The 19,397-nt window shown below is 45.3% G+C and overlaps 1 protein-coding gene across 10 annotated transcripts in view; it reads right to left on the bottom strand.

Annotated features, from left to right (window-relative positions):
* The window catches only part of ING5 (inhibitor of growth family member 5), a 245,932-nt gene extending 226,655 nt beyond the window's left edge, over positions 1-19,277 (bottom strand). For 2 of the 10 annotated variants that reach the window (XR_007775987.1, XR_007775986.1), the window contains exons 1-2: positions 18,090-18,216; positions 11,208-11,233 (exon numbers count right to left, since the gene is read on the bottom strand). Coding sequence is in view for 3 of the 10 variants with exons in the window: in XM_050965637.1 (XP_050821594.1) it covers positions 11,208-11,233; positions 18,090-18,127 (64 nt within the window). In the remaining 7 variants the exon portion in view is untranslated. Of the gene's footprint in view, positions 1-373; positions 436-746; positions 766-906; positions 1,273-11,207; positions 11,234-15,513; positions 16,188-18,089; positions 18,218-18,629 lie in introns of those variants that run through there. The other 8 variants (XM_050965637.1, XM_050965639.1, XM_050965638.1 and 5 more) reach the window with 8 other exon arrangements.
* Between the last annotated feature and the right edge of the window lie 120 nt (positions 19,278-19,397).

Here is a 19,397-nt window from a genome sequence, read left to right as displayed (position 1 = left end):
AATAAATCTCTGCAGGATTGGGGACAGTGGTTATATTCAGTAACATGTTTATTTCATTTCAGTCTGTTTGGCATAAGATTACTTAGACACAAGGAAAGTGGGCACTCCCTCATGCATCAAGGATAGTAATGCCATGATTCAGGGTGCCTCAATTTTTGGCTACTCAACTTGTGAAAATTTAGACCTAATTTTAAGAGACACTGAGCATCCAAAGCTCCCATTGACTTAACTGGAAAAAATGGGGAGTGTTCAGCACTTCTGAAAGTCAGGTCCAAGGTGGATACCTAAAGATAGAGGTAACCAAAATCACAGGCCACTTTTGAAAATGTTCAAATGGATTACGTTTATACTACTAGAAAATCTTAAAATTCACCTGGATAAGTGCAACTGCAATCTGAAATTGCCAGCTGGGTTGGGAAACATAACTCTTGCTCACTCTTGACACCCGAAGACTTTGATGCAGCCAAGAATTTGACAATATTTTTGTCTGTACAGGAAAGGGTGGCAAGAAGATGAGCTCCCCTTGTGACATAACACTCCATATTCTTGAAATATTGTTATATGAATATGGCATAACTAAATTATATTTTATGCAAGATGGGTCACGTGAGGTATCATTGGAAGGTTATGATTTATTGAATGTGTTTCTCCAAATAGTATGCATGTATCGTTTCTGCATCTAAAGTTAGGAATATTGTCTATGTAACAATTACAATTGTGTGGGTATGTGCTTGGGAAACACCCACCAGACAGTAAGCAATCAGCCTTAATGGACCATTAGGGAAAGACAATGAGTCTTCAAAGATGTGGATCTCCCATCTTCGGGGCAGTTCTTTCCTGTGGACACTGCAAATAAACCTGGTTTCATGGTTGCTTTGACACTACAAGGTCAAGTGATAATGTCACCTGGTACAAAGTATCTCCTTGGACACTGCTGGTACTTTTCCACTGGAGACAAAGGCTTCTCGCCTTATGTAAATTCTGTTTAAGGCTGGGGAGTAAGGCAAACAGGACTCTTCCCCAATGCCTTTCTGCCCAAGAAGAAAGACTGCTGAAAGTACCTGAAGAGACAAAGGAACTGAGCTGAGGGAAAGGCAAGGGCTGAGTCCAGACTAAGGCTATGTCTACACTGGCAACTGAACGACAAAACTTTTGTCTTCAGAGGTGTTAAACCCTTCCCCTCGAAAGACAAAAGTTTTGCTCCAACAAGTGCCAGTGTGAACAGCACGCGGTCAGCAGGAGCGCTCTCATGCTGACAAAGCAAACGCCACTCGTTGGGGCTGGAAGTTTTCTGTCAGCTGGAGAGCTGACAAACAGCTGCTACATTGTATGACTTTTAGTGACACAGCGGTAGCGACACAGCCATGTCACTAAAAGCTGCGTAGTGTAGACATAGCATAAGACAGGAGTTTAGTCTGTAAAAAGAAATAACTGGAACTCTAAGCTACAGAAACTCTGCAACTTGCCTAAAACAACATTTAGAGTGAGAAATCTGTGTCTTGAGTGTATTAAGCTTAGTTTGCATGTTTTATTTGCTCAGTAATCTGCTTTGTTCTGTTTGCTATCCCTTATAATCACTTAAAATTTACCTTATGTAGTTAATAAACTTATGTCTTGTTTAAAACATAATCCAGTTTGTGCAATTCATAATTGGGGGGGTGGGGCAAGAAGCTGTGCCTATCTCTTTCCACTTTGAGAGAGAGGGCAATTTTTATGAGCTTCTGCTGTGCAGATTTTTCTGTACGGTGCAAGACAATATTATTTTGGGTTTACTCCCCACAGGGGTTATGTACAAGTGCTGGGTGAATCCCTAAGCTGATTGCTCCCACAAATAGTTGTGTGTGCATGGTGGAGAAGGCTTGAGGGCCTGGCACAGCTAGGACAGGGTGAGAAAACCCAGACTGGTGGAATGGGTGGAACCAGTAGGACCCCAGCACATCAGGTGGCATCCCTAATGTGGGGGGGGGGGCAACCCGTCACACCACTTGTCATAAACAGATAAGAAAAGTTAATAGCACAGAAGTACTTTATATCTCTGACTGTAAAGGGTTAACAAGTTCAGTAAGCCTGGCTGTCACCTGACCCGAGGACCAATCAGAGGACAGGATACTTTCAAATCTTGAGGGAGGGAAGTTTTTGTGCTGTGCTGTTAGTTTTTGGTTGTTGTTCACTCTGGGGGCTCAGAGGGAGCAGATGTGCAACCAGGTTTCTCTCCAATCTCCCTGATACAGGTTCTTATAGATTCAAAATAGTAAGTACTAGGTAGATAAAGCGAGTTAGGCTTATGGTTGTTTTCTTTATTTGCAAATGTGTATTTGGTTGGAAGGAGTTCAAATGTGTATTTGGCTGAAAGGAGTTCAAACTGGTATTTTGCTGAAAAGATTTTAATTTGTATTTGTATACTTAGGCTGGGAGGGTGTTCCCAGTGTCTACAGCTGAAAGACCCTGTACCTATTCCATTTTTTTTTAATTTACAAAGATAATTTTTACTGTTTTTTTCTTTCTTTAATTAAAAGCTTTTCTTGTTTAAGAACCTGATTGTTTTTTTATTCTGGTGAGACCCCAGGGGACTGGGTCTGGATTCACCAGGGAATTGGTGGGGAGAAAGGAGGGAAGGGGGAGAGAGAGGCTAATTTCTCTCTGTGTTAGGATTACTGTCTCTCTCAGGGAGAATCTGGGAGGGGAAGAGAGAAGGAGGGGGAAAGGTGCATTTTCCTCTCTGTTTTAAGATTCAAGGAGTTTGAATCACAGTGATCTTCCAGGGTAACCCAGGGAGGGGAAGTCTGGGAGAGGCAACGGTGAGGGAAAGGGTTTACTTTCCTTGTGTTAAGATCCAGAGGGTCTGGGTCTTGGGGGTCCCCGGGCCAGGTTTTGGGGGGACCAGAGTGTACCAGGCACTGGAATTCCTGGTTGGTGGCAGCGCTATGGGTACTAAGCTGGTAATTGAGCTTAGAGGAATTCATGCTGGTACCCCATCTTTTGGACGCTAAGGTTCAGAGTGGGGAATTGTACCGTGACATGGTAGGCAGCGTTTGGGATCAGGATCAATAAGCCAGTGAGGTTTTTATTTCTCTCCCTGCTAGCTATCTGCAGGCAGACTGAAAGGTTTGGGTTTAAAAGCAAAAATCAGTAGGATTTTTTCTTTCTCTTTCCCTGCAAGCTGTGGGTAAAGCAGGCTAAAGGAGATTGTGTTAAAAGCAAAGGTCTGCAGGTTTTTTGGTCTCTTCTTTCTGAGTACTCTGAAGGCAAAGGCATTAGAGTTTAAAAAGGGACTTTTGTTAAACAAAGGGACTCCAGTTGTGAGTCACCATATACCAGCAAAACACATTTGCAAATGAGTGGTTTTTTTTCTTTCTAACTCTGTCGGGAATAGCTAGGTAGAAGGAGTTAAAAAAAAAGACGACTCTGTTGCTAAGCAACCCTAAGGAGGCAACAGAGAAGCAGCATTTCAGCCAGTAAACAGCAGAGGGCACCCCAACACAAGAAAGCAGAAACCATGACTACCAAAGACACCCTGAAACAGGAACGAGCAAAACTGGGGGCAGAAGAACAAATCAAAGACACAGACCACAGGCGAGACATGGAAAAGAAACAACAAGAACTAGAAATAAAACAAAAAGAAATGGAGCTGAGAGAAAAAGAAATGGAGCTGAGAGAAAGAGAAAGAGAGGCTGCCCACAGGAGAGAGCTGGAGATAAAAGACAGAGAGAGGGAAGAGAAGGAACGAGAGAGAAAGCATGAACTGGCATTAGCGCAGGCTAGGCAGCATGCTCCAGTCAACCCTAACAATCCTTCTCCAGTTATTGTTCCACATCCCAAGAAATTTCCCACCTACAAGGCAGGTGATGACACTGAGGCCTTCCTAGAAAATTCTGAAAGGACCTGCCATGGGTACAGCATCTCTGAAGACCAGTACATGATAGAGCTAAGACCACTGCTCAGTGGACCCCTAGCAGAGGTGGCGGCTGAAATGCCTAAGGAGAACATGAACGATTATAAACTTTTTCAAACCAAGGCCAGAATCAGAATGGGGCTAACACCTGAGCATGCCCGTCGGAGGTTCAGAGCCCTAAGGTGGAAACCAGAGGTGTCATTCACCCGACACGCCTATCACATTGGAAAGAATTATAATGCCTGGATATCAGGAGCCAATGTTAACTCTCTGGACGACATGCACCTCCTAATACAATTGGAGCAGTTCTTAGAGGGTGTTCCTGAAGAAATAGAAAGGTACATCCTATGTGGGAAGCCCAAAACTGTAACTGAGGCGGGGGAGATTGGAGCCAGATGGGTGGAAGTGGCAGAAAAGAAAAAAGCTACTATCAAGGGGAGCGAATATCACAGGAGTCACACCGACAATAAATCCTATACCCGAGGACAACCCAAGACCCCACCTGCAATCCCAGGAAAGCCGCCGACTCCCTATTCTCTCACCTCACCAATCTCCAGTAACCCACCTCGGCCCAGTGACCAGTCAGCTGGGCGATGCTTCAAGTGTAATGAACTGGGACATATAAAGGCCAACTGCCCCAAGAACCCCAACCGAGTGCAGTTCATTATATCTCCATCACTCCAAAGATCCCCAGGCCCAGATGCCTCTCAAATACCCCGGGAGCGAAGGGAAATGTTGAGAGTGGGCGGAAAGAAGGTTATCGCGTGGAGAGACACGGGGGCACAAGTGTCAGCTATCCACCAATCCTTGGTGGACCCCAAATTCATCAACCCAAAGGCCCAAGTGACAATTTACCCCTTCATGTCACAAGCGGTAAACTTACCTACAGCTAAACTGCTTGTCCAGTACAAAGGCTGGTCAAGAATGTGGACTTTTGCAGTCTATAACAATTATCACATCCCCATGCTACTGGGGGAAGACTTGGCCAACCAGGTAAAGTGGGCCAAGAGGGTGGGAATGGTTACACGCAGCCAAGCCAGGCAAGCTTCCAAACCCATCCCTGTTCCAGAAGCATCCACAGAGGCCCCGTCTGTGTTAGCAGAGACCCAGACAGAGGTAGTGGACCCAGATTCCCTGCCAACGACTGCAACAGCCACAATACTTCCAGTCCCAGACCCGGACCTGGAAACACAACCAGCACCAGAACCATTGCCAGCACTGACGCCAGCGCTTGCAAAACACATCTTCAACCCCAACACCAGAGGGCGCCAGCGAGCCTGAACTGGCAGAAGCAGCAAACAACCAGACCCAAGAGGCTCAGCCAGAGCCTGAAATACCACCTGGTGCACCAGCGGAGAGCGGTTCACCAGCCACGAAAACTATCCCATCACCTACATCGCTTCCCGAAGGACCAAGCCGAAGTCCACAGTCTGAGGAGGAACTGGTGTCTCCAACCTCCAGGAAACAGTTCCAGACTGAGCAGGAAGCAGATGACAGCCTTCAGAAAGCTTGGGCAGTGGCACGGAGCACCTCACCGCCTCTCAGTTCTTCTAACAGATCTCGGTTTGTTATAGAACAAGGACTTTTATATAGGGAGACTCTTTCTGGTGGACACTGGGAAGACTGGCATCCACAAAAACAGTTGGTGGTTCCAACTAAGTACCGGGGGAAGCTCTTAAGCTTAGCCCATGATCATCCCAATGGCCATGCTGGGGTGAACAGAACCAAAGACAGGTTGGGGAAGTCCTTCCACTGGGAGGGGATGGGCAAGGATGTTGCCAAGTATGTCCGGTCTTGTGAGGTGTGCCAAAGAGTGGGAAAGCCCCAAGACCAGGTCAAGGCCCCTCTCCAGCCACTCCCCATAATAGAGGTCCCATTTCAGCGAGTAGCTGTGGATATTCTGGGTCCTTTCCCAAAAAAGACCCCCAGAGGAAAGCAGTACGTACTGACTTTCGTGGACTTTGCTACCCGATGGCCAGAAGCAGTAGCTCTAGGCAACACCAGGGCTAAAACTGTGTGCCAGGCCCTAACAGACATTTTTGCCAGGGTAGGTTGGCCCTCCGATATCCTTACGGATTCAGGAAGTAATTTCCTGGCAGGAACCATGAAAGAACTGTGGGAAACTCATGGGGTGAATCACTTAGTTGCCACCCCGTACCACCATCAAACCAATGGCCTGGTGGAAAGGTTTAATGGAATTTTGGGGGCCATGATACGTAAATTCGTGAATGAACATTCCAATGACTGGGATCTAGTGTTGCAGCAGTTGCTCTTTGCTTACAGGGCTGTACCACATCCCAGTTTAGGGTTCTCACCGTTTGAGCTTGTGTATGGCCACGAGGTTAAGGGGCCATTACAGCTGGTGAAGCAGCAATGGGAGGGGTTTACGCCTTCTCCAGGGACTAATATTCTGGACTTTGTAAGCAACCTACAAAGCACCCTCCGACACTGTTTAGCCCTTGCTAAAGAGAACCTAAAGGATGCTCAGGAAGAGCAAAAGGCCTGGTATGATAGACATACCAGAGAGCGTTCCTTCAAGGTAGGAGACCAGGTTATGGTCTTAAAGGTGCAACAGGCCCATAAAATGGAAGCATCATGGGAAGGGCCATTCACGGTCCAAGAGCGCCTAGGAGCTATTAACTACCTCATAGCATTTCCAAATTCCTCCCTAAAGCCCCAAGTGTACCACGTTAATTCTCTCAAGCCCTTTTATTACAGAGACTTACAGGTTTGTCAGTTCACAGCCCAGGGAGGAGATGACGCTGAGTGGCCTGACGGTGTCTACGATAAAGGGAAAAGTAACGGTGGCGTGGGAGAGGTGGCCCTCTCCACAACCGGGAATGGTCTGCAGTGGCAACAGATCAAGAAGTTGATGCACTCTCCTGTGAAAGTTCTCTAAAATCAACTGGTTAAAAATTGTCCTTACAATGTGAAAAATCTTTTAGTTTTACTTAATTAGTGTCATACGTAAGGATGCATGTGTTTATTGATCTGTTTATTTTAAAGTTCTAGGGAGAAATCACTGCCAGTGTACTTCCACACTGTCAGCGATTTGGGGGGCGTGTCATAAACAGATAAGAAAAGTTAATAGCACATAAGTACTTTATATCTCTGACTGTAAGGGGTTAACAAGTTCAGTAAGCCTGGCTGTCACCTGACCCAAGGACCAATCAGAGGACAGGATACTTTCAAATCTTGAGGGAGGGAAGTTTTTGTGCTGTGCTGTTAGTTTTTGGTTGTTGTTCACTCTGGGGGCTCAGAGGGACCAGATGTGCAACCAGGTTTCTCTCCAATCTCCCTGATACAGGTTCTTATAGATTCAAAATAGTAAGTACTAGGTAGATAAAGCGAGTTAGGCTTATGGTTGTTTTCTTTATTTGCAAATGTGTATTTGGTTGGAAGGAGTTCAAATGTGTATTTGGCTGAAAGGAGTTCAAATTGGTATTTTGCTGAAAAGATTTTAATTTGTATTTGTATACTTAGGCTGGGAGGGTGTTCCCAGTGTCTATAGCTGAAAGACCCTGTACCTATTCCATTTTTAAAAAAATTTACAAAGATAATTTTTACTGTTTTTTTTTCTTTCTTTAATTAAAAGCTTTTCTTGTTTAAGAACCTGATTGTTTTTTATTCTGGTGAGACCCCAGGGGACTGGGTCTGGATTCACCAGGGAATTGGTGGGGAGAAAGGAGGGAAGGAGGAGAGAGAGGCTAATTTCTCTCTGTGTTAGGATTACTGTCTCTCTCAGGGAGAATCTGGGAGGGGAAGAGAGGAAGGGGAAAGGTGCATTTTCCTCTCTGTTTTAAGATTCAAGGAGTTTGAATCACAGTGATCTTCCAGGGTAACCCAGGGAGGGGAAGTCTGGGAGAGACAACGGTGAGGGAAAGGGTTTACTTTCCTTGTGTTAAGATCCAGAGGGTCTGGGTCTTGGGGGTCCCCGGGCCAGGTTTTGGGGGGACCAGAGTGTACCAGGCACTGGAATTCCTGGTTGGTGGCAGCGCTAAGCTGGTAATTGAGCTTAGAGGAATTCATGCTGGTACCCCATCTTTTGGACGCTAAGGTTCAGAGTGGGGAATTATACCATGACACCACTCATTTGCAAACTTTTCCAAACGGGAGGGATTCTGCTATATGATATGCAGCTAACCTCATGAACAGGACCTGGGGCATGACACACCTACACTATTATTGGAGTACATACAGTGTTAATTTCAGGCCACAAGATTGCATTGTGCATCTGCAGTTCCACCATGCTGACATATAATCTCAAATAAGGGGCCTCTAGTCCCCTGCTGTGTAGTCTACAATGGTCAGATCAAAAGGCCACTGACTACACTTTGTTCCCACATGCACAATTTATTAATAATACTGATAGGCACCAGTTGACCAGTGACTCATTTTGATATGAAAAAAGGAAACTTTTTGCTTTTCCATTAAAATATTTAAAGTGACAAAGAAAATTAAATGCAAAAAATGAACTTATTGCACTGCTATGCTTACACAGAGAATTCTCAGAAGTCAGGAATAGTGAGTACAAAGATGGTGCTCCTACGCTGCATTTCATATAATGCCATTTGTGATTATGTGATCAGACTGTCACAGACGATGATGACCAGAGGGCATGGGATTTAAGTGAGGAATACCATGTAAGTCTATAATTAGAGGGGGCATCCTAGTTCATGTTTGTGGTGGAAGATTCATGGCTGCATGTGAAGTACCAACTTCCTATTCCCTGACTTTCCCAATGCTCTGCACAGTCCCTGGGACCCGGAATTTTCCATTTTTCAGTCTGAAATTCCAAATTCTGGAGAAGATGAAACCCACAAAAACCTCCATGAAAAGCAAACACAGCAAGTCAAAATTTATGGTATGCAAACAGAATGAAGTCCAGACCAGTAATATGTGCTTTAAAAGGACCAATTTCACAAAGATGAAACAACTGTGAGTCAAATCAGCTGGAAGGAAAAAATTAATCAGGAAAATGTGAATGATAATGAAGAATTGTTTAAGGACATTTTCCTAGAAGCCCAAAATGTCACAATTAAGGAAAATGGCCACACTGGTTTAAAATAATTGACCTGGTTCACAGAGAAGTGAAGACATCTATATAATTTTTTTTTAAATGGAACAAACTGAAGTATGGTTAATCTGATAATAATGAATGTAAATCAGCAGCTAAGAATTATAGAAGGTTTATAAAGTAAACAAAAAGGGACAGAAGGAGAAATCTATAGTCAGCAGAGTTGAGGAAAAGGAGGAGTTTTTCAAGTGTATTGGGTACAAAAGAAATCTTAACAATGGTACAGATCCATTACTAGATGGACATGTTAAAATTATCAATAATAATGTGTAAAGGCAGAAGTGTTCAATAAACTAGCATCTCAGTAGGATGATAAACAGCAGCTACCAAAGTTAGACATTTTAAAATCAGCATCTCTGGATAACTTGTACCCAGGAATTTTAAAGAGCTGGCTGAGGAGCTCGCTGGACCATTATTTTTAATTTTCAATACATCTTGGAACACTGGGGAAGTTGCAGAATGCTGAAAGAAAGCTAATTTTGGGCAAAATATTTTAAAAGGATACCCAGGATAATACAGGCCTGTCAGTCTGACATTGGACATAGGCAAAATAATGGAGCGGCTGATATAACACCTGATTAATAAATAATTAAAAGAGGATAATATAATTAATGCCAGTCAACATGGGTTAATGAAAAACAGATCCTGTCAAACTAATTTGATATCTTTTTTTATGAGATTACAAGTTTGGTTGCTAAAGGAAACAGTGCTGATGTAACATACTTCTGGAAGGCATCTGATTTGGTATCGCACAACATTTTGATTAAAAAACTAGAATGATATAAATTAACATAGGCATTATTTAATCCATTTACTGTGTGCCAACTGCTACATCTCAAAATGTCATTATAAATGGGGAATCATCAAGCAGGTGTATTTCTAGTATGGACCCCCAGGGATCTGTTCATCATATTTAACATTTTTATCAATGACCTGGAAGAAAACATAAAATTATCACTAATAAAAGTTGCAGATAATTCTGATACATGGCCAGGAAGGAACAGCTTGCAGGCTAATTGACCCAGATTCAACCTTTAGAGGCATATTGGTAGATAATTTGTGTGTTTACATATATATTGTTAGAGGTTGACAATGTAATCAAACGGTTCCTGACTATGTTGTATGTATTCTGGTAATTCTGAGATCAAAAGATCTTAACATTTAAATGAACTGTAAATATAGTGATATCACTGTATTGATTTCTCTTTGAATTATATAGCATATCACCTGCAAATGGTGGAAGATAGGCAACTGCCTTATATTAATCCGTGTAGCTCATTACTAGTGATGCTTAGGAAAAAGATCTACTTCAAAGTTGCGATGATTGCCTGTTGTTCACCTGAGAACACCATGATATCAAGAGGAGCCCTGTATAAAGGATCTTGGGTCCTGATCCTTTTTATCTCAAATCTGCTTATGCTTTATCAGGGGAAACACTGAGCTACAAGACTGAGGTCTCCAATTTAATTTGGATCACTCTGGTATGGAACATTGGATTGAACCTATGGACTTATTCTAAGAACTCTTTGCAACTCCAAAGCTCACTATGAAACTGATAGAACTGTAATTGTGTCTGTATGTATAATGATCTTTTAACCAATACTCTCTTTTCTTTTATTAATAATTTTTAGTTTAGTTAATAAGAATTGGCTGTAAGTGTGTATTTCTGTAAGATCTGAAATATTAACCTGGGAGGTAATGTGTCCGATCATTTGTGATGGATAGAACCTTCATATCTGACTTGACTGTATGGGAGGGAGCCCAGCTGCTGGGTTGCTTTTCAGGGAACTACGTTTTGGCTTCTGTGTAACGAGTAAGCTATTGTGGAAACTGTTTTGTTGCTATCTTGGTGAATCTAAGTATTAAAATAATCACCAGCTTTTGGGGATTGTGTGCCCCATTCTTTGCAGTTTGCCCTACTTGAGTAACCTCAGTGTGCCCACCCCCCGGACCCTGGTCACAGACTCACAATAACAGGGGTGTGGTAAACCATAAAGAGACAGGTAACTGATATAGAGCAATCTGGATCATTTGGTATGCCAGGTGCCAGTCCACAATATAAGTTTGAGTGATTGTGGACTATCATGGGAAGCAGGGATTCTGAATAAGATTTGGGGTCGGAGGTGGATAATCAGCTAAACATGAGCTCCCAGTGCAATGCTGTGGCCAAAAGAGCTAATGTGATCATTGGATTTAAAAACAGGGGAATCTTGAGTAGGAGTAGAGAGGTTATTTTACCTCTGTAGCTGACACTGGTGCAACCGCTGTTGGAAGTATCCAGTTCAGATGCCCACAGTTCAAGAAACAAGATAAATTGGAGAGGATTCAGAAAAGAGTCACAAGAATGATTAAAGAATTAGACAATGTGCCTTCTAGTGAGTGAGCTCCTTGAGTTTATCTATTTACATTAACAAAGAGAAGGTTAAGTGGTGTCTTGATTACACTTTATAAGAACCTATTCGGGGAACAAATATTTAGCAATTGGCTCCTTAAGAAAGCAGACAAAGGTATAACAGGATCCAACATCTAGAAGTTGAATCTAGACAAATTCAGCCAGATAATAAGGCATACATTTTTAACAGTGAGAGTAATTCACTTCTGGAATAATTTACCAAGGGTTATGGTAGATTCTCCATCACTGACAATTTGTAAATCAGGATTGGATGTTTCTCTAAAAGATCTGCTCTAGGAATTATTTTGGGGAAGTTCTATGGCCTGTGTCATACAGGGGGTCAGAATACATGATAACAGGGGTTCCTTCTGGCCCTGCAATCTATGAGAAACAGCTACACCAGGAGAGGAACACTTTTATAAAGAGGGGTGGAGAGTCTGTAAAGAACTGGGGATGTAGAGACAACCCCTTATTGGATTGAAATCCATTCACTCTACCAAATTTTTATTAAGCAAAACACTCAGCAAGTTGTGATCAATTACATGTGGGAAGCTCATCAGGAGGATTTCACCAAAGTCCCCTCCAGCACTGGATAATATGGCTTCCACCACTATAAACTTATTTATAACTTTGTTATCTTAGAATCATATAGTTAGAAGGGACCACAAGGGTCATCTAGTCTAATCCTTACTCCGGGGGGAATTCTGCTGATCTGCAGACACGCAGAATTAATCTGTCTCACGTAATTTTGTATTTTCCCGCATACAAAATATTTGTCTAAGTGCTACAGTTCCTCCTTTTGCCCACCAGAGACCGCTGTGGCACCAGAACAGCCAGAGCATTCATGCCGGCTGTTCTAGCGCCACAGCGGCCTCTGGTGAGCAAAATGTGGACCTGCAACGCTTCTTAGGCAAAATGTATTTAAGGTGGGAAAAAAAAACAAAATTCTATGCCCAGTGTGGCAGAATTCCCCCAGGAGTAGAGTTCACCACAGCACCCTGCCCACGGAGCCACGTTAGGGCAGAGTGGGGCACACAGGGCTGATGGGGGGGTGTCACAGACTGAGGTTCAGAATGGCTAGTGGGGAGGGGGGAGCAGACTGGAGCATGAGCTCAGCACCTAGCGGAGTGACAGTGTTGAGCCTGGGGAAGAGGAGGGTGGCTGCAGAGCTCCATGGGGATGGGCAGTGTGGGGACAGGGGCAGACGTGCCTGACTGCATGGGAGAGGCATGGGGTCAGCCAGGGACTGCATGGGCGAGGCTTCCCAACACCCTAACTATACCACCCCAATCCCAAAGAAAAACCTCCCACCCACACCCAGCCCCCTCCAGGGTCACTCCCAGGCTCCTTCCCTCTCCCTCAGCTACTCCATTACCTCTGCCTCCCCCAAGCCTTTGCACTGCTTCTTACAGGTGCAGGAAATACAGGTCTGTATTGTAATTTAAATGAATTACACAAAATTGTGCATTAATATGCCTAGTAAGGGACCTGTCCAAAAAAAAATATTACCAGCATCTTTTTTTTTTATCTGTATTGTTATAGACATACTTGCTGACAAATATTTTTTGAAATAAATTACTAAAATAATTGTAACTGCCTAACCGGCATGATTATATTATGTTATTTTGACAAACAGAATATGCAGAATTTTCAAATATTCCCCCCCTCCCCGGCCAAGATGAAGGATTTGTTGTGTTTAAACCATCCAAGACAGCTATCCAGCCTCCTTTTGAAAACCTCCAGTAAAGGGGCTTCCCAGACTTCCTGAGGCAGTCTGGTCCATTGTCCTACTGTTTTTACAGTTAGGAAGTTTTTCCTGAGATTTATCTAAATCTGCTATGCTGTAGTTTGAACCCACTGCCTCTTGTCCTGCCCTCTCTGGCAAAGGAGAACAACTTTTCTGCATCTTTTTTATGACAGCCTTGCAAGTATCTGAAGACTGCTATTATGCAGCCCCTATGTAAGCTGTGGGAACTAGGACTGCTACTGTAGGGGGAGTGCAGCCCTGTGACATTAAGAACCCAAGAGCAAAGGGGCACCCAGATAGCTAGTAATGAACTGCAGCTGGCTTAACCAGTTCTACTGAAACAATTGTTCAGTGTCATGAAATATATCTGGTAAGTGTCATGCAAGGTGCCAATGAAAAGCTCATGACTCACTGATTAATATCATTGTGTAATGCAGGTGCGAGCAAGTGATGCAAAATTATGGACATAAACTGAAAGTACAATTCTTAAATTGTGTTTGCCAGCCAAGCAGGAGATACTTCACCCTAGACAAAGGACTGTAGTTTTTCCACCTGGTAGGGAGTCACTGCCTAAGTACTTTGTACACCTCTACCCCGATATAACACTGTCCTCAGAGGCCAAAAAATCTTACCGCGTTATAGGTGAAACCGCATTATATTGAACTTGCTTTGATCCGCCAGAGTGTGCAGCCCCGCCGCCCCCCGGAATGCTGCTTTACTGCGTTATATCCACATTCGTGTTACAGTGGGTCGTGTTATATCGGGGTAGAGGTGTATTTACATTATCACATAGACCCATCAGGTTAACAAGGGGTAGAGGCAAACCTCACACTATCACAGTGGGGAAGGAGATAGACAGGTACATGTTTGATGCTCATCCAGTTACACTGGAAGGGGAAGGAACTAAGTAATTTCAGCAGACAACCCAAGCAAAAAACTTCCCTCACCAGGAGACTGCATTTTTGGGGGGAGAGGGGGGATTTTTTTTTTAAATAGCTTCTAAATTCTATGGCTTAAAGGAAGCAGATAAATTTAAATGCCAGTTCTGCACTCCTTTTTTAAAAGTTGTAATTAAACTTGCAAAGGAACAAAACTTCTGCTTTGGAGCTACACAGGTACAATATCTTTGTATTTGGACTCATTTCTGTAATATGATTAAGTCTCCTCATGTCACGCTGCCACTCCCAGCTCAGCCAGACCCATGGACTGAAAGCTACATATGACAGAAACGAAGAATCAGAAGATAAGACTTGGGCAAACTCCCTTGAATCCTTCCCTTTTGTTTTATTTCCTCTTAAGCTTTCAATAGGTGTGTTTGAAAAAACACATAGCAAAATACTCACATGCACCCAGGCTCATCCTTACCCATACACAAAGTACGCAGCTGCATAGGGCACCAGGAAATTTGGGGCACCACATTTCCTGGTGCCCTGCACAGCTGCATGCTGCTCCAGCCCCTGCTCCAGCTCTTCCCCAGGGCCCCCGCCCCCAATTCCCTGAGCTTTGCAGCAGGGCCAGGCCTGAACTCATTGGCGGGAAGTGCAGCGACCTGGCCTCAGCTGCGCCACCAGGCAGTGCTGGGAGATGATTCCCCCCTGCCTCCCAAGCCAGCCCTGTCCCCCCCGTGGAGACCTTAGGGCCTACCCCCCCATGGGGGGGTTGTGTAGGGCTCCAGAATTGCTAGGGATGGCCCTGCATGCACCCATTCACAGGAGACTGCATGTTGCCTTCCTCACAGCTTGAATGAACTTTATATAGGGGTTACCCTCAGAAGAATCTATTTCAAAGGTTCACTAAACTATAAAAGAGGAACAACCCACAAGTTATCTATCTTTCATCAAAGACGACTCAGGCAGCTTATGTCAAGCTAACTCTAAGCATCTACACTAAAATGTATCAGCGTAGACACTGCGTTGCTTACATTAACTGTTCCTGCCTTTCAGAAATCATCCCACAATGCCCCCCACTGGCAGTTAAATCAGCGCAAGCGCTCCTAGTGAGGATGCGAACCACTGAAACAAGGAACACAGTGCGGACGTGTAAAACTGATTCAATTCCTGTTGTGGCTATACATCAACATAACTTCGGTCAACTTAATTTTGTAATGTGGACTTGCCCTTTGACTTTTGGGAATAGATTCTGACGCAGGGATTTGGTCAGCTATCTTGATGGAAATGTGGTGAGGATTTTACATTGAACCAAGCTAGTTAGATTTTAGTTACTAGAAGGGTTTTATCTTTACTTCTTGTGTAACCATTTCTGTCTTTAGTTCTTATACTTGCATTCTTATACTTGTTTTACTTTTTATCTAAATCAACCCATTGCTGTTGAACTGAACTGTTTGGTAACTACTTAAAGTAACAAACTATTGGATACTGACTCTTCAAAAGAGCAACGAACCTTACCATTCCTTCAATTATTCCAGGTCAGGATTGGACATTTCAGAACACATCTTTCTGTAGAAATTGGGGGCCGGGGAGAGTGGCAGCACCGTACCAGTTGTTAACCAATACTGGTGGAAGTCTGGTATTATAGGCAGACTCCTGGATTCAAAGCAGACACAGGGAGCATACTTGTTGCTGATTGTGGGCATGCCAACCAGAAAGCTACAGTGGTAAACCTTTAAGGCACTTTAGGTTTTAGAATAAGAGGTGACAATTCTTCACTGGTCTGGACTGCATACCACAAAGTAACAAGCCCCTGCACAGGCTGGGGGAGCTGCGGCAGCCCCCATGGGGAGGGGGAGCTGGGGAACAAGGGCAGCCCCATGAGTAGGACCCTACCAAATTCAGTCCATTTTCATCAATTTCATGGTCATAAGATTTTAAAAATCATAAATGTCATTTCAGCTATTTAAAGCTGAATTTCACAGTGTTGTAATTGTAGGGATCCTGATCCAAAAAGGAGTTGTGGGGGAGTCATAAGATTATTGTGGGGGAGTTGCAGTACTGCTACCCTTATTTCTGCGCTGCTGCTGCTGGCGCTGCCTTCAGAGCTGGGCAGCTGGAGAGTGGTGGCCACTGGTTGGGATCCCAGCTGTGAAGGCAGTGCCACCGCCAGCAGCAGCGCAGAAATAAGGATGGCATGGCATTGCCACCCTTACTTCTGTGCTGCTGCTGACAGTGGCGCTGCCTTTAGAGCTGGTCACCCAGCCAACAGCTACTGCTCTCTGGCTGCCCAGCTCTGAAGGCAGCGCAGAAGTAAGAGTGGCAATACTGTGACCCCCCCCTTGCAACTCCCTTTTGGGTCAGGGCCTGCAATTTGAGAACTGCTGGTCTACCCCATTAAATCATAGAATCATAGACTTTAAGGTCAGAAGGGATCATTATGATCATCTAGTCTGACCTCCTACACAATGCAGGCCACAGAATCTCACCCACCCACTCCTGTAACAAACCCCTAACCTATGTCTGAGTTACTGAAGTCCTTAAATCGTGGTTTAAAGACCTCAAGGTGCAGAGAATCCTCCAGCAAGTGACTTATGCCCCACACTGCAGAGGAAAGCGAACCCCGCCCCAGGGCTTCTGCCAATCTGCTGTGGAAGTAGGGAAAGAATTGACAAGGATTTGTAGGGGATCTTAATGCATGTCAGTCTGTTAGCAAGAGTTAGGCCAGCTGTAACCCTAATGACGTGAGACTTGTAGAACCGAGGATAGTGTGAGGTGAGTAGGAAAGAACTATGTGAGAAGTTATCACGACCTTGCACTGATAATCAAATACATAGACTGGCACCCAGAAGTGAGAAAAATAAGATAGCAGGATAGCCTATGTATAAACAAAATGCAGCTGTTGCTCATTATTGTCTGTATTATTGCTTGTTATTGTCTGTAACAAAGGTATAAATGCTTGCTGTAATTGTTTACGTGTTGAGAGACCTGTCCGGGACTGGGGCGACCCAGTGTCCTAGGGCACTCCCTCCCTCTATTGCAATTGCTGGAGTTAGAATAAAGTATTTGATTTTGCTGCACCCAAACAAAAAGTGAGAACTGAGTTTTTTTCCGACACTGCCCTGGAGGAAAATTCCTTCCCGAACCCAAATATGGTGATCAGCTAAACCCTGAGCATGTGGGCAAGACTCACCAGCCAGACACCAAGGAAAGAATTCTCTGTAGCAACTCAGATCCCACCCCATCTAACATCTCATCATAAGCCACTGGGCATATTTACCACTAGTAGTCAAAGACCAATTAATTGCCCAAATTAGGCTATCCCATTATACCATCCTCTCCATAAACGTATCAAGCTTAGTCTTGAAGCCAGATGTCTTTTGCCCCCACTACTTCCCTTGGAAGGCTGTTCCAGAACTTCACTCCTCTGATGGTTAGAAACCTTCATCTAATTTCAAGTCTAAACTTCCTGATAGCTAGTTTATGTCCATTTGTTCTTGTGTCCACATTGGTATTGAGCTTAAATAATTCCTCTCCCTCCCTGTTATTTATTCCTCTGATATATTTATAAAGAACAATCATAACTCCCCTCAGACTTCTTTTGGTTAGGCTTAACAAGCCAAGCTCTTTGAACCTCCTTTCATATGACAGATTTTCCATTCCTTGGATCATCCTAGTAGCCCTTCTCTGAACCTGTTCCAGTTTGAATTCATCCTTCTTAAACATGGGAGACCAGAACTGCACACAATATTCCAGATGAGGTCTCACCATTGCCTTGTATAACAGTTCTAATACCGCCTTATCTCTACTAGAAATACCTTGCCTGATGCATCCCAAGACCATACTAGCTTTTTTCACAGCCATATTACATTAGCAACAACACATAGTCATCCTGTGATCAACCAATACTCCAAGGTCCTTTTCCTTCTCTGTTACTTCCAACTGATGTGTCCCCAGCTTATAACAGCAGTGCTTGTTATTAATCCCTAAATGCATGACCTTGCACTTTTCACTATTAAATTTCATCCTATTACTCCTTATTAATCCGTTACTCTTAATACTATTAATCTATATAGTGTAGGGTAAAAGGATACAAAGGATCAGTTTTCATGGTCTGTGATGCACTTCTCATGGCTATTTGGTAGGCTCCTACCCATAAGGCAGGGAAGGGGAGCTGAGGCAGGCAGAGGGCTGGTGTCAGCCCCGCGAGGAGGGGCGGAAGAGCAGAGGCAGGGGGATGTGGGCAGCCCGGAGAACAAACAGCTACGCCCAGGCACAAGGGAAGGGCGCTAAAGAGAAGAGGTTGAACTGCTCCCGCTCTCCGCAGGTAATGATGATACAAGCACGCGCCTCTCACGCGAGACGCGGTTGATGACGCACATGATACCACACCCCCTGCGAAGAGTGACGCAGTTGTTATTCCCGCAGTCAGCTGCAGTAACAGCAGCGCTCGCGGCAAGCACCGCCCCGTCCCGAACTGAGCGGTGTCACCGCCCCCGCTGCCCCCTCCATCATCCCCACCCCGCCGCGGGGACCCTCTCCCGCAGGCGCCCCCTCCCTGGCGCCTGTCCCCGTTCCCCCTCACGCCACAGGTGGTGGGGCGCCCCGCTCCCCGCGCCGGGCCCGCTACTCACTGTCCAGATAGTGCTCCAGGTACATGGCTGTCGCCATCTTGTGCCCCGCTCCCTGCCGCGCTGTTCCCTCGTCGCTCGGGCCCGCATGACAAGGGCCGCAGCCCCGGGCTCATTCCATATTCAGGAGTTGCCGCCGCTGATTGGCCGCCCGGGACACCGCCAGCTGTATATCAATAAGGAGGCGGGGCAACAGCACAGGCGCCAAGGGAGGAAGGAGCAGGTGTCATCCAAGTATTGGGAGGTGGTTCCGGCATGCGCGCGCCACCCGCCTTCCTTCATGCAGACACACCTTCCCTTCAGCCTCTCCTCCGCCCCAGCGCGGGGCAGTGCCAACCGCCCTTCTCCCTAGCGCCGGGCAATGACAACCTGTAACTATCCCCCAGCCTGCAACAGTGACCGTCTGTAACCCCTCCCCCCCGGAGCAGTGACATCTTCTCCTCTCCCCACCCCAGGGGCAGTGACAGGCGCTCGCTCAGACACACACCCAGCCCGGGACAGTGACAGCCTCTCCTCACCTGTCCCAGCCTGGGGCAGTGACCGCCTACCCCGCCGGAGCAGTGACAGCCTCTCCGCCCCAGCCACCACGTGGCAGTGACAGCCGCCCCTCGTCCCAACCCGGGACAATGACAACCTGTAACTCGCCCCCTGCCTGGGGCAGTGACCGCCTGTAATCACCTCCCCCGTGACAACCTGTAACCCGCCCGCGCCCTCCCCCAGCAGTGACAGCCTCTCACCCCCTCTACCCCAACCCGGGGCAGTGACAACCTA

The sequence above is a fragment of the Gopherus flavomarginatus genome, chromosome 8 (genome assembly GCF_025201925.1).
Source record: "Gopherus flavomarginatus isolate rGopFla2 chromosome 8, rGopFla2.mat.asm, whole genome shotgun sequence".
Taxonomy (NCBI): Eukaryota; Metazoa; Chordata; order Testudines; family Testudinidae; genus Gopherus; species Gopherus flavomarginatus.
The sequence above is the reverse complement of the archived record's forward strand: the minus strand, read 5'-3'. Positions and strand labels throughout refer to the sequence as shown.